The following is a 14,075-nucleotide window of genomic DNA, read 5'->3' on the forward strand; positions in this document are numbered from 1 at the left end:
CCTACTCTACTATAGAAAATGACATCTTACTAGGGTCAGGACGTGACAGTCTAGGTGCTAAAGCTGTCAATGCAAACAGTAATGTGTGACATAGAAACACAGCACATACTGTATAATGCACTGAGATAATCCCACATACCATTAAGCACAAGCGTTGGGCTCTTCATCTGATCTCATTATGCATAGGCATTGGGTTTAGTACTTTGTAGCATCACATCCCAATGATATCAGATCTTTACTACTTGTTATTTTGATTGGGTATGATAGTGTGTGCATAGCACAGGAGGTTGGTGGCACCTTCATTTAGGAGGATGGGCTCGTAGTAATGGCTGAAGTGGAATGAGTGGAATGGTATATAACACATAGTTTCTAAGTGTTTGATGCCATTCCATTTGTGCCGTTCCAGACATTATTATGAGCAGTCCTCCCCTCAGCAGCCTCCACTGGCATAGTCATTATTTACTAGGTGATCATTAGGATGAGCTTTCCAGGTAGTGCTTATAGGTACCTAATTCTACAAACTGTAAGCACACTAATTTCATGTCGGCCAAGCAGCCGTATGTGCTCCCATTTCAAAGCAATTACTAAATCTGTAGTGCCTGTGTATAATTATTATTATTTTTTGTCTGTTAACAGGCAGGATGGCATAGATGCATCTGCTGTAGAGTAGATACAAAGGCCTACACACACACACGCACACACAAACACACACCCTGATTTGAATAATACTGCTACTGTTTCTTTTAAAATGATCGCATGTACACATATCTATCCCCCTCGCTCACTCTCTCTCTCTTTCTCTCCTTCTTTCTCTCTATCTCCCTCTCTCTCTCTCTTACGTACACACACACACACACACACACACACACACACACACACACACACACACACACACACACACACACACACACACGTCACTTGTATCTTCTCCATCAGAGGAGGTAATGAAAAAACGACTGCTATTTTGATGTCATGATTCTTCTCAGGGGAGCCAGCCAAAGTGCTTTCCATTGGGAAGACACCACTGCCACCGCGCCACGCTATCACGACAATGACTTCTTTAACTGGATTTCCAGCTGGGCGCCAAAGATTGTGAGATTTGTCCTTCACAACAGGCAACTTACTGTTAACGTATTGTTAATGTGATTAGCCAGCCAGAAACGTTCAGATAATTTAATGCATCTCCACGGCTAATTTGGAAGCCGCCTATATGACACATCAGCTTACAGTTGTGTTTCGTCACTAAGGAGGGTATAGGAGTTGACTTATGGATACGTAATACAATGTAGACTAATGGGAAGATCTGTTTGTACATGCCAGCCCCCTCCATATGCTAGATTTAATTATATGTATACATTGCTTGCTCAATGGCTCTCAAGGTATAATTGGACTTTACCCCTGGCAGAGCTAACACGCATATGGTTGCAAAGACTTTTTCAAACTTAATTTGCCAATCGCCTGTCTTTGTTAGCCAATGGACAGATAAACCACAAACATGACTATTGAATAGGCACCAGGCAAAACGTTTATGAATTCAAACAGTTCAGACTCTAATGGCTTATTTCCACTAAGGATTTACCACGGTGTTTTACCTAAAAGGCTCAGACTTTTGTGTTGCCACCTCCAACCCCTGGGAATAGTGTCTCACTGTACCATGGCCTCCGTGGACCTGCTCTAACTTGCGGCCAAGTCCAGGCCATTGATACTTTTCATCTTTCATTTACATAGCAATGGCTAACTGTGAACATGGGTTAACACCATCTACGGTTAACACCTTCTCACAAAGCAACTGTCTTGATGATGCAGATGTTGTTGATTCTGCTCTACACAAGTCCTCAGTGTCAAGTCCTCAATGTTAAGTCAGCCCTAGTCAGCCCTAGCTAACTGGAAACACAGTTCCCCCCCCCAAATACAATAGAGCTAACATGAATATGATCACTGGCGAACCACTGGTGCTGTAATGGAAAAACCCAGTTTACCAGACCCAGATTTAGCCTAGGCTTGGACTAGAATGTACTTTTCAGTAATAATCTCGGTTAAACATGCTTCTCAGTTCAGGATTATGCTTAATATTTTTTTTTAGGAAATCAGCCCCAAATGTTTTGGTTGTTATAATTGTTGAATTAATTTATAAAATACATGCAATTTAGAATTGTGTGAACAGATTACCTGTATATACAGTAAATTGCCATGACTTGAAACACTTACCCAAACCATATGGTTTAGGCATGCCTGAGGTTTAAGTTAGGTGCAGGCAGTTATCCCTACCAAAGAGAGTTTTAGCTACCCTCAACTACAACTAGGTTATACTGTATGTCTCATAGGCTGTGTTCTATGACACGCACACACACACACACACACACACACACACACACACACACACACACACACACACACACACACACACACACACACATCCTCGGGCCACGCTTGGACTCTACCCACACACTGACCTTAACATGCCACATGAACAACACCTGTTGCCATGTTGTCACAGCATTTCTCACTGGCAGCCCATTTCTGATCTGATCAAATTGGTCAAATTAGTGGCAAAAAATATCAAAATTGGGTTGCCTGTGTAAATGCAGCCTTATTGCCTGGCAATGTGTACAGTACACAGTCAAAAAGTATGTTTCATCGCATTGTACTGCCCTCTATAGGTCTTTCTCACTCTCACGACACCCCCCTCCCATGAGGTACTACACCACAAATAGCATCTAAATATTGACAACATGCATGTTTTGCTCGCTATATACATTAGGGGTGGGGACATTCATACATATTATATTATTCTTTCAGCCTCCAAAGAATGGAAATTAATATTGACTATACATATTGTGTACGCTGCGCCAACCTTGATCCACGTTCCACCAGTTGAAACATTGGCAGTACAAAAAACGCATAATTGATTGCGCAGAGACATAGGAAGGACATCATATTATTTCGTCAGACAATGTTGAATTAAAGTCAACTATCTAAGATGCGCATACATATTCAGTCAAATTGTGCGGTCAACGCTGAGAAAAAAAATACGGATCTTGGGTAGATCTACTCACAACGCAATACAAGCCGTACCACTCACAAGATACAAAGGGATTCGTGCCTTTCCACCGAATCCCCGGCGCGCATGCTACAGAGGGAGATCTCGGTTGAAATGGATGTATCTGATGTTTTGCAGTTCGGCTTATTACACTTTTTCCCATATGAAATTATTACTTTTCTTTGATTCCATTCCACAAGGAGAGACCAAGATTCGCTGTGAGAAATTCAAGAACCCGCTTTTTTTTTGTCGCGCTGATCGTCACGTTGCAGGCGTGAATGAGACAGTTTGTGCAATCCATTGCCAGAGATTTGGAGCTAAAGACCGCCGTGGCTCTACTTTGAGGATTTTACAGCGGGTAAAAAGGAAGGAAAATCACAGGTTCCACATTACCATAGGACAGGATGGTCAACAGCGGAAGGTAGTTGGAATGCTTTCGCATTGACAAGATTCAACATGGTAAGGACAGCGGATTTTCTGTCTGAGATACAGTGCTGTATTGCTCATTTCAGGGGAAGCTAATTCTTGAGTTGGGGAGTTGTCCATGGTCCAGAAAATGATTTATCCCCATACAGCTCTTACAGCTGTATTCAAGTTGGTTGAATCTAAATTAAAAACGATGAAACGGGTGGATTTGATTAAAGTGCCAATAATATACATCCGCGTTTACTGGTAGATATAATAAATTGACATTTCCATTGCATAACTTTTTTGGGGGCTACTCAGTGTCCTTCAAGGTGATGAATGAATGCGCAATTCATGAAATCATTGCAATGCCTCATTATCGTTCATTGTAGGCCTATTTTGATTGAATGAATTAGTGGTAAATGGCCTACATAGGCAACAGACTAACAAAATATGGAATGCAATACATTCTTCATCGGTATAAATCCAATGTCCTTTCGTTAAACATAGCCTATTAGTCTACCATAAACTCTGATCATATTAGGATGACTACACCCACAAAATCGGACCTCCAGGCCGATAGCTTTTTCTATTTTCTCGATTTTGTCACAGATATAACTTGTGTGTGTGTGTGTGTGTGTGTGATTGCGTGAGTGGTGCGCGCGTTTGTGGGTGGGGGTGGGGGGGGGGCGGGGGGAGGAGAAAGGGAGAGAGATTATTTGAACAAGAATTGAGATTCTTATATGGAGCGTTTATTATAAAAAGGAAGCAGTGCATTGCTTTTAATCAACTTGGGCGCCCGGGAGAGGCACTGAGTATTAAATGCAGTGTGGAGGATGAACACCTCCCATAATGACCACGACTAGCCTATTTATAATTTATTAACAAAATATCTCCGGATATCTGATGATAATGATTGATACCCGGCGGTTCGCAAATCGTCGGATCTGCAGGGTGAGTAGGAGATTGGTCTTTCCATAGGATTGCTCGTATCCTATTTAAAAAATATATAATTAATTCTAAACTAAACAACGGAATTTTGTTCCATTCGATTTATAAAATATATATTTTAATCCTTGGTCGCATCGATTAAATGTGAACATTGTCTCAAGATTAACTCTTTGGTGGAATCTTCGGGGAATAGAATTTGAAATGGCAATGGATTTTGTATAAATGCCGCAGATGGCTAGTGGGTTTAGTTTGCAAGCCATTTGAATGCATCGATAGATTTCAAAATCGCACATCACCAACCCAAAGGCGGCTATAATCAACCTGCTTGTTCTATTTTCAAAGAAACACATGCATAGGCTGTACTCTCTTCTATGACATTCACCAATATGCACTGCATGTCATCAATATTTCGCATGGAGATTTATTTCATTTTCAGATGTCTATACGATGTTGAGATATGATGCTGTAGCTGAATACATAATAATGGAACTGTACTGAATGTGGCATTTTAGCTGCAACAAATGTTTATGGCATAACTATATTGTGTTTGCAACTCTGTCCAGATTTCTGCTCTTTCTTATGCACATAAAACTCCAAACATGTTTTTGCAATTAGTTACCTAAAATGCTTTACAAAGTGTATTATGTCTCTATCCACAAGTGTATAGCTCTTTGTAACCACTACATGCAGGGATGTTCCACTTAACACAAGATGTTCATTAAACAGACAATGCCTGCCTTTCTCTTCTAGATGACACCCCATACTGGCACCATACTTCAGTGAGCTGGGGCACCTTCTCCCTCGAAAATGCATATCTGGATACTGAAAATAATCCTTCTGATCGCAGCATCTCTGAGTCTGGTCGAGATGTACGACAATTACGGGGAGATCTGTAGGAATCTATGTACATGCGAAGAGAAGGAAGGGATACTGACGGTAAGCTGCGAGAATAGAGGGATCATCAGACTGACAGAAATAAGCCCGGTGCATTTTTCAATGTACCACCTTCTGCTGACAGGGAACCTCTTAAAGAAACTGTCCCTCAACGACTTCATCAACTACACTGGGGCGACCATATTGCATTTAGGCAACAATGCTATCGATGAAGTGGAAACGGGTGCTTTCAATGGACTCCAGGGATTAAAGAGATTACACTTGAACAACAACAAGATAGACGTCCTAAGGGATGATACGTTTGTCGGCCTGGAGAGTTTGGAATACCTTCAGATTGATTACAATTACATCACCAATATAGAGCCCAATGCCCTGAGTAAATTGCATCAGCTCACAGTTCTGATTTTGAATGACAATTTGCTCTCTGCTCTGCCTACCAACATTTTCCGGAATGTTCCCTTGACACATCTGGACCTCAGGGGCAACCGGTTGAAAATGTTTCCTTACATTGGGCTCCTGGAGCACATGGACAAAGTGGTGGAATTACAACTTGAGGAAAACCCATGGAATTGCTCATGTGAGCTCATTGCCCTGAAAGCTTGGCTGGAGAGCATATCGTACACAGCTTTAGTGGGGGAGGTGGTCTGTGAGACGCCGTTCAGGCTGCATGGCAGAGACCTGGACGAGGTCTCCAAACAGGAGCTGTGTCCCCGCCGAGCAATCTCTGAATATGAAATGCGTCCCCCTCCCCCCCTCAGCACCAATGGATATTTCCAAACCACGCCAGCTTCGGTGACGGCCTCAGCCACCTCGTCGAATGCTTTCAAGGCGTCGTCAAGGCCTACCAAGGGCACCCGTCAATCAAACCGAACCAGGTCAAAGCCCACCTCCCGGATTCCAGCTAACCCTTACAACTATGGCCCCATCATTGCTTATCAGACCAAATCTCCTGTGCCTTTGGACTGTCCCACCACCTGTACGTGTAATCTGCAGATTGCTGATCTTGGACTAAATGTCAACTGCCAGGAGAGAAAGATTGAGAACATATCTGACCTGAAGCCCAAGCCATACAATCCCAAAAAAATGTACCTCACGGGGAATTACATTCCTGTGGTACGCAGATCTGATTTCTTGGAGGCTACCGGATTGGATTTGCTTCACCTAGGAAACAATAGGATATCCCTCATCCAAGACAGAGCTTTTGGGGATTTAACCAACCTGCGTAGGCTGTATTTAAATGGTAATCTAATCGACAGGCTTACAGCAGAGATGTTTTTTGGCCTGCAGAGTTTGCAGTATCTCTACTTAGAATACAACAAAATCCGTGAGATTGTAGGGGGCACGTTCCGGTTTGTGCCAAACCTTCAGCTACTTTTCCTCAACAATAACCTTCTGAAAACCTTACCAGCGGGGATCTTTACTGGTCTGTCCCTCTCTAGACTTAATCTCCGCAGTAACCACTTCCAAAACCTGCCTGTGAGCGGTGTGTTAGATCAGTTAAAATTGCTGTTGCAGATAGATCTGATTGAAAACCCATGGGATTGCTCGTGTGACGTCGTCGGCATGAAGATATGGCTCGAGCAGCTCAGTGCAGGCACCGTTGTTAATGAGGTTAAATGTGAGACCCCCAAACGTCACAGCGGGATTGATATGCGTTCCATTCAGTCTGAACAGCTGTGTCCAGATTACTCTGACGTAGTCGTCTCAACAGCGCCCCCCTCTGACGAGCCTCTGCTGGACAGAGCCACCACCACAGAAACCTACCAGAGATCTAACCCCACTAGCAGCGTCGTCCCTCTCTCTGTTCTCATCCTCAGCCTGCTGCTCGTGTTCATCATGTCCGTCTTTGTGGCGGCGGGGCTGTTTGTTGTCGTGGTGAAAAAGCGTAAAAAGTCCCAGAGCGACCGCACCAGCACCAACAACTCTGACGTGAGCTCGTTTAATTTGCAGTACAGCCTTTACAGTAATAACCGAACCGTCCCCAAAGTCAAAGCCCCCGCAGGACACGTGTATGAGTACATCCCTCACCCTATGGGCCACATGTGCAAAAATCCCATTTACAGGTCCAGGGAAGGCAACACAGTCGAGGATTACCGCGACCTCCATGAATTGAAGGTGACTTATAGGAGTGATGTGGATGAGGAGAGGAACAGCAACATGAGAAGTCCCACTTATAGCGTGAGCACTATTGAGCCTCACGAGGACCCCTCCCCTGCAGAGAATGCTGAGCACTTCTTCAGGGGCATCATAGAGGCGGACAACCAATCCCCCTCCGGTAACAGTCTAGAATACAAGTACACTGGCCCTGTCTCCTACACATACAACCCAAACTTTGATGTTAGACGCCAGTTCCTACACCCAGAGAGGATACGAGAAACAGTGCTTTATGGCACAGCGCCGAGTACTGTTTACGTGGAGCCCAACAGAAATGAATATTTGGAACTAAAAGCGAAACTTCAAGTCGAGCCGGACTACCTCGAAGTTCTTGAGAAACAGACCACTTTCAGTCAGTTTTGAGCAACAGATTTGCCCATATATGAAGGATTTCCCCCCTTAAAAGTACTGGCTCAATATTGAGGGTGCCTTGGCACGACACATCAACAAAATAAGCATTAAACGGGGTGTGCCAAACTCTATTATTCTTATTTCTTAATTACATTGCAGGAACTGACAGTCTCTCTCTGAACCTAACTGGATGAATACACAAGTTGTTCTACTTAACTGGTGATTTAGAATCTATTTTTATATGGTGAAGATTGAATACACATACATGTAAGTGTACAGGTAAACTTACCCAACTACATTTTCAGGAATATAACCATACATATATTGTGAATCACAAAAATGTTTATAAATCACCATCTGACAAAAAACACTGTACAGCAGTGTCTCCATCAAACTGCGCAGGACAATTCTCTGCTTTAGTCTGTAAGTAAGTATTTATTGGAATACTCTGCCATGTATTTTCAAAACTTTTGATTCTTCATCAATATTACCTGTGTCAAAATTCCATGATCCTCTGTAAACGTTTATGTTTGTAGTTCCATATCATTTACTGCATTGTAAAAGTGGCTTTTTTAAAAAAGGTGGCACACCCCCAATGTTAAAGAAAGACTGCGTCATTTAAAGAAGAAAAAAGTTGTCTTTGTATGCTTTCTGCACTTTTTGGAGTTGGAAGGCAAGTGGGCCTTTAAACAGCTATCATTAGGATGATTACTATTAAAAATGAATATGTGCATTCATTCTTAATATGTATTCTTGATATGTTATCAAATTCATGAATAATAATTGAAATAATAATTATGTTGTGTAATACTGATATTTTAATGTAACACCTATTTTTATACAAGCATTCGCAATTCTCTTTCCCTCATCAATTTCATTCGTTTTAATTGCTTTGCACTTATTGCACTATATTGACCAAAATATGTTAATGTCATCAATAAATATGATGTCAGGTTCATATACGTTCTTGTGGGGAAAATGAAAGGCTATCGTTCGATACTTCACGGAGGCAGCTACATGTAACATGTACCAATCAAGTGAAGTTGGTGTTTCAATGGGATTTTGATCAATATGCTCCAATCAATGATCCTGTGACAGTGTCCTCATAATCACAGTGGTTCCAATTGCAAACATCAACATTTGTGCTGATCATCTTCTGATAGGGTTAAAAACACATTACATCACAGTCACCAAAAAATACATATGAAAGTGTTCCTTTCAAGCCTCCAGGGCCCTATTCCAGAAGGGGTGCATGTGAGCCTTTTTATAGCGGACCAAAATGAAAGCAGCATTTTAGAGAACAGAAGGTCCCGAAACTCAGTGTATCTGTCAATATGTCATAGCCGTCACAGGAGGTGAATCATAGCCAAGTGTCCACAGGCTAACGGTGGAGGCCCTGTCATGGGCTGAAACGATGTAACCTAGGCTGTTGACAGTGTAACTCACTTGGGAAGTGACACAAAATCTAAACATTTTACTTCCGGCACCCTCAGCAAAAGCTGCATGTTGTTGTGTGTGTGTTATTAGCCAATACTGAGAATCTGACCTAGCTGGTTTACTGCTGCGCTGCAGTTTCATTTCCTGGTATTTGTGTTTCACCTTGGTAAACAACTGCAGTGACCATAGAAATCCTTGCTTGGGAAAAAATGTATTTCAGGTGTGAATCATATTATGGCGTTAGTATAGGGATGTGTGTTCAATGTTTGTGTATATGTACACAATTGTGTGTCTTTACACTAACATGTGCTTCTTTGTGATTTCATAATCTACCCATCTCATTTGTTGAGTGAACCTGGTGGGGGGGGGTTCATGCTCCTATTTTCAAGCCAGAATCCAGCCCCAATGTTGCCATGACCCTGAGCAGGGTAGCCGACTCCTGGCTAATGGATGCATGAATTAACCATGTCCCACTGCAGGAGGTTGCCGTGAGAGCCTCTAACCTGACGAATAATGCTTTTAATAAGCCAATGGTGTCCTCTGTGGGGCTCCATGTGGAAGGGCAGAATCGTTTAATTCGCCTCCCTGGATTCTTTCACTTAGCTCATTTGGAGGGGCCAAAGGAGGGAACATCTCTGCTGTAAACCTGTTGTGCTGCAGTGCAGGGCCGAGAGGATATGTGAGGAGGATGCTCTGCCACAGCGTCATGATGATGTGAGCAATTGAGTTCAAGGAGATTTGGGTAATTGAGAAGGCAGAGATGAGATCTGACAGGCACCAATGAGTCTGATGATTGCTTTAATCATGATAGTTAATGGAATTCCTCCAGGCATGTAAAAACGCTCAAATGTTCATCAACACATTAAGATTCCTTGTCTCTCACCTCTGTAATTACAGATGTACGTTTTTTTGGTGTTATTCTCACCGAATGTAATGAATGTTTTTTTTATTGTATTATTTGAATCAATATGTCTGACACTATTTCTCATTTTGCAAACAGGCTCACAATGCGAGAACATGTGTTTTTAACCTGGTTTGTAACCTTTCAATGGTTTTCATGGGCATAGAGAAAGAAACTATAACTTATTATTCAAAGCAAGGGTAAATCATAATTTCCATTTGGCATTTTCACCTTCAACATATTGCAGTTTAGAGAATATTAGTGTGATTTGACTCTAAAAAAGCAGCCCGTTTCTCAAGTACCTGTTGTAAAGATTCCTAAGGGATGTTGTCTGATGTTAATTCACCCGTCTCCCCAATCTATAGTTTTCCCAGACTACATGAAAAGTAGTATAATATGGTAATGAAATATGTTATAAGAGTATACTGGAAAAGGACAGTAATAAAAACACGTATGTATACTCCACATTATTGTGGTACTGAGAGGTTGAGCAGAGCTACTGTGCATACAACTTCCTGTTAAATATGACCTAGTGATCGTTCCTCTCCAAACCAAATCAAATCAAATGTGCCGTATGAAAAAAATCTATTCTGTTAGACGGTAAAAAGTGTTTGCACAAAGCCAGCGAGGGCCCTGGATTACTAACAAACTGCAACAACAGTTTTCAAAATGGATGCTATTTTTGTCTGTCATCGCATAACCTTGTGCGTGTGTGTTGGAGAGAGCGTGAGAGTTGTGTATGTGCATAGAATCTCAGTGACAGTGTTTGTGTGTTCGGGAGGGAGGGGGAGAGAGTCGTGTATGTGCGTAGAATGTCAGTGACGGTGTATGTGTGTGTGTGTCAGTGCCTCTTTCCTGTCTCCCTGTTTCCAAGCATGCTCCCACTGGGTCGCCCGGTTGTGCTTATTAGGCTCGCGTTTTGTCCGTTTGGTTATAGCGCTGCAGCCGTTGATCAGAAGCTGCAGCGACCCTGTTGTTTGATAAATGGCAACCATAGCATTACTGAGTCCCCAGCCTCGTGATGTATGGCCAAAAAAACAACAGGTTGATGTATTGCTTCCTTGAGTGTGTCAAGTCATTTAACTGTAGCCCTTGCCCTTGCTCTGTGCGTCATTGTCTCTGAGTGGGAGGAAAGGAATGCATAAATGGTACACCCAATGATGCAGCATACTGTAGTCGCAGTTATTTTGTCTCGAATGTTACAGCTGTACTGGGTGATATTGTTAGTTGACTTGAGAGCTGTTGACAGCCGTAGATATGCGAGAAGGTGCTGCTAAATTGATGTCAATGTAGCAATGGATTACGGTTTATTTTGTTTGGTCTGCTGACTGGATAGGCTGTTATTTATTTTCCTTGAAACCATGCAGGATCACACACACACACGCTCACACTCGCACACACACACATAACTGTGTATTGAAGTTGGATTTTAGCACAAGCTCAATATGTGACAATGTGATTTCATGCAAGACTCATGACCATAATATGGAGATTGTTTACCCTCACAGGGACGGACTTTAAAAATGAAATTGCATATTTTGCTGCTATGTATGGGAAGAAATAGCCTATTGTCGTTGCCAAGATTAGAATTCTTAGACCATACTGAGGAACTGGCATAAGGGAGTTGTGTGTGTTTTTATGCACTTCTGTGTGTGTTTTTCTGTGTGTGTTTGCTCATCAGGGTGTTTGTGTGGGTATGTGCCTGTGCTGTGTGTAGATAGTCTTTAATTGGAGTCTGATTTACTGTACAATTCCACCCATGTGATGTTTTATTCTCTGTTGTCCCCATTTCTCAATCTCTGTGGCTTTCATACACATTAAGGAGCATAATTCAGAAACAGGCCTGATAAAGTAATTAGACTAGGTGCCGCCGCCCGAACAAGGAGAGGCACCAACTTCGTTGGAAGTCGTGACAGTACACCGCCCCCCCGCGCCGACACTGGCCTCGGGGACGACCCAGAGGACGAGGCGCAGGGCGATCCGGGTGGAGACGGTGAAATTCCTGCAGTAAGGAAGGGTCCAGGATGTCCTCCACCGGCACCCAGCATCTCTCCTCCGGACCGTACCCCTCCCACTCCACGAGGTACTGAAGGCCCCTCGCCCAATGCCTTGAGTCCATGATGGCTCGCACAGTATACGCAGGGGCCCCCTCGATGTCCAGAGGGGGCGGAGGAACCTCCTGCACCTCAGACTGCTGGAGCGGACCAGCCACCACCGGCCTGAGGAGAGACACATGGAACAAGGGGTTAATACGGTAATCAGGGGGAGGCTGTAACCTATAACATACCTCAGTCAGTTTTCTCAGGACTTTAAATGGCCCCACAAACCACGGACCCAGCTTCTGGCAGGGCAGGCGAAGGGGCAGGTTTCGGGTCGAGAGCCAGACCCGGTCCCCCGGTGCATACACCGGGGCCTCACTGCGGTGGCGGTCGGCGCTCGCCTTCTGTCGCCTGATGGCCAGTTGCAGGCGCACATGGGCAGCATCCCAGGTCTCCTCCTCCGCCGAAACCATTCATCCACCGCAGGTGCCTCGATCTGGCTCTGAGGTGGAGGAGTGGCAGAGGGAGTTTTGGGTCATCTCTGCCCAGGGGATGAAAGCCGCCCACTCCATCGGCCGGTCCTGGCAATAGGACCGCAGAAACCTACCCACATCTGGGTTAACTCTCTCCACCTGTCCATTACTCTCGGGGTGAAACCCTGAGGTCAGGCTGACCGAGACCCCCAGACGTTCCATGAACGCCCTCCAGACCCTCGATGTGAACTGGGGACCCCGATCAGACACTATATCCTAAGGCACCCCGTAGTGTCCGAAGACGTGTGTAAACAGGGCCTCTGCAGTCTGTAGGGCTGTAGGGGAACCGGGCAAAGGAAGGAGACAGCAGGACTTAGAAAACCGATCCACAATGACCAGGATCGTGGTGTTTCCTTGTGGCGGAGGAAGATCCATCACGAAATCCACCGATAGGTGTGACCACGGTCATTGTGGAACAAATAGGGGTTGTAATTTCCCTCTGCCTTGCACTGGGCGCACACCGAGCAGGAGGAAACATAAACCCTCTCGTCCTTAGCTAAAGTGGGCCACCAGTACTTCCCACTAAGACAGCGCACTGTCTGACCAATGCCAGGATGACCAGAGGAGGGTGACGTGTGGGCCAAACAGATCAATCGATCGCGGACATCAGACGGAACGTACAGACGCCCAACTGGACACTGGATGGGAGTGGGCTCCATACGTAATGCTCGCTCGATGTCCGCGTCAACCTCCCATACCTCCGGTGCCACCAGGCAAGAAGCCGGAAGTATGGGAGTGGGATCCGTGGACCGCTCCTCTGTGTCATACATCCGGGACAGTGTGTCTGCCTTAGCGTGCTGGGAACCTGGTCTGTAGGATAGGGTGAAAACAAAACAGGTGAAAAATATGGCCAACCTTGCCTGGCGAGGGTTCAGTCCCCTTGCCGCCCGGATGTACTCCAGATTGCGGTGGTCAGTCCAAATGAGGAAAGGGTGTTTAGCCCCCTCAAGCCAATGCCTCCACGCCTTCAGAGCCTTGACAACAGCCAACAGCTCCCGGTCCCCCACATCATAGTTTCACTCTGCCGGGCTGAGGTTCTTCGAAAAGAAAGCACAGTGGCTGAGCTTTGGTGGCGAATCCGAGCGCTGAGACAGCACAGCTCCTATCCCAGCCTTGGACGCGTCCACCTCTACTATGAATGCCAAGGAGGGATCAGGATGAACCAGCACGGGAGCAGAGGTAAACAGAGCCTTCAGGTGACCAAAAGCCCTGTCCGCCCCAGCTGACCACTGCAGTCGCACCGGTCCCCCCTTCAGCAAGGAGGTAATGGGAGCCACTACCTGACCAAAGCCCCGGATAAACCTCCAGTAGTAGTTGGAAAACCCTAAAAAACGCTGCACCTCCTTAACCGTGGTTGGAGTCGGCCAATT

General features: G+C 44.6%; 1 protein-coding gene across 2 annotated transcripts; it reads left to right on the plus strand.

The window, feature by feature from the left end:
* The first annotated feature begins 2,759 nt into the window (after positions 1-2,759).
* LOC106575280 (SLIT and NTRK-like protein 5) lies at positions 2,760-8,753 on the plus strand. 2 transcript variants are annotated; one of them, XM_014151706.2, is made up of 2 exons: positions 2,760-3,499; positions 5,147-8,753. In XM_014151706.2, exon 2 carries the CDS (start codon positions 5,204-5,206, stop codon positions 7,805-7,807), a length of 2,604 nt encoding a protein of 867 aa, XP_014007181.1. In that variant the 5' UTR covers positions 2,760-3,499; positions 5,147-5,203; the 3' UTR covers positions 7,808-8,753. The 2 variants fall into 2 exon arrangements, with proteins under 2 accessions (XP_014007181.1, XP_014007182.1); XM_014151707.2 differs by lacking the exon at positions 2,760-3,499 and adding an exon at positions 4,268-4,399.
* The last annotated feature ends 5,322 nt before the right edge of the window (positions 8,754-14,075 follow it).

Source organism: Salmo salar, chromosome ssa17, assembly GCF_905237065.1.
Source record: "Salmo salar chromosome ssa17, Ssal_v3.1, whole genome shotgun sequence".
NCBI lineage: Eukaryota > Metazoa > Chordata > Actinopteri > Salmoniformes > Salmonidae > Salmo > Salmo salar.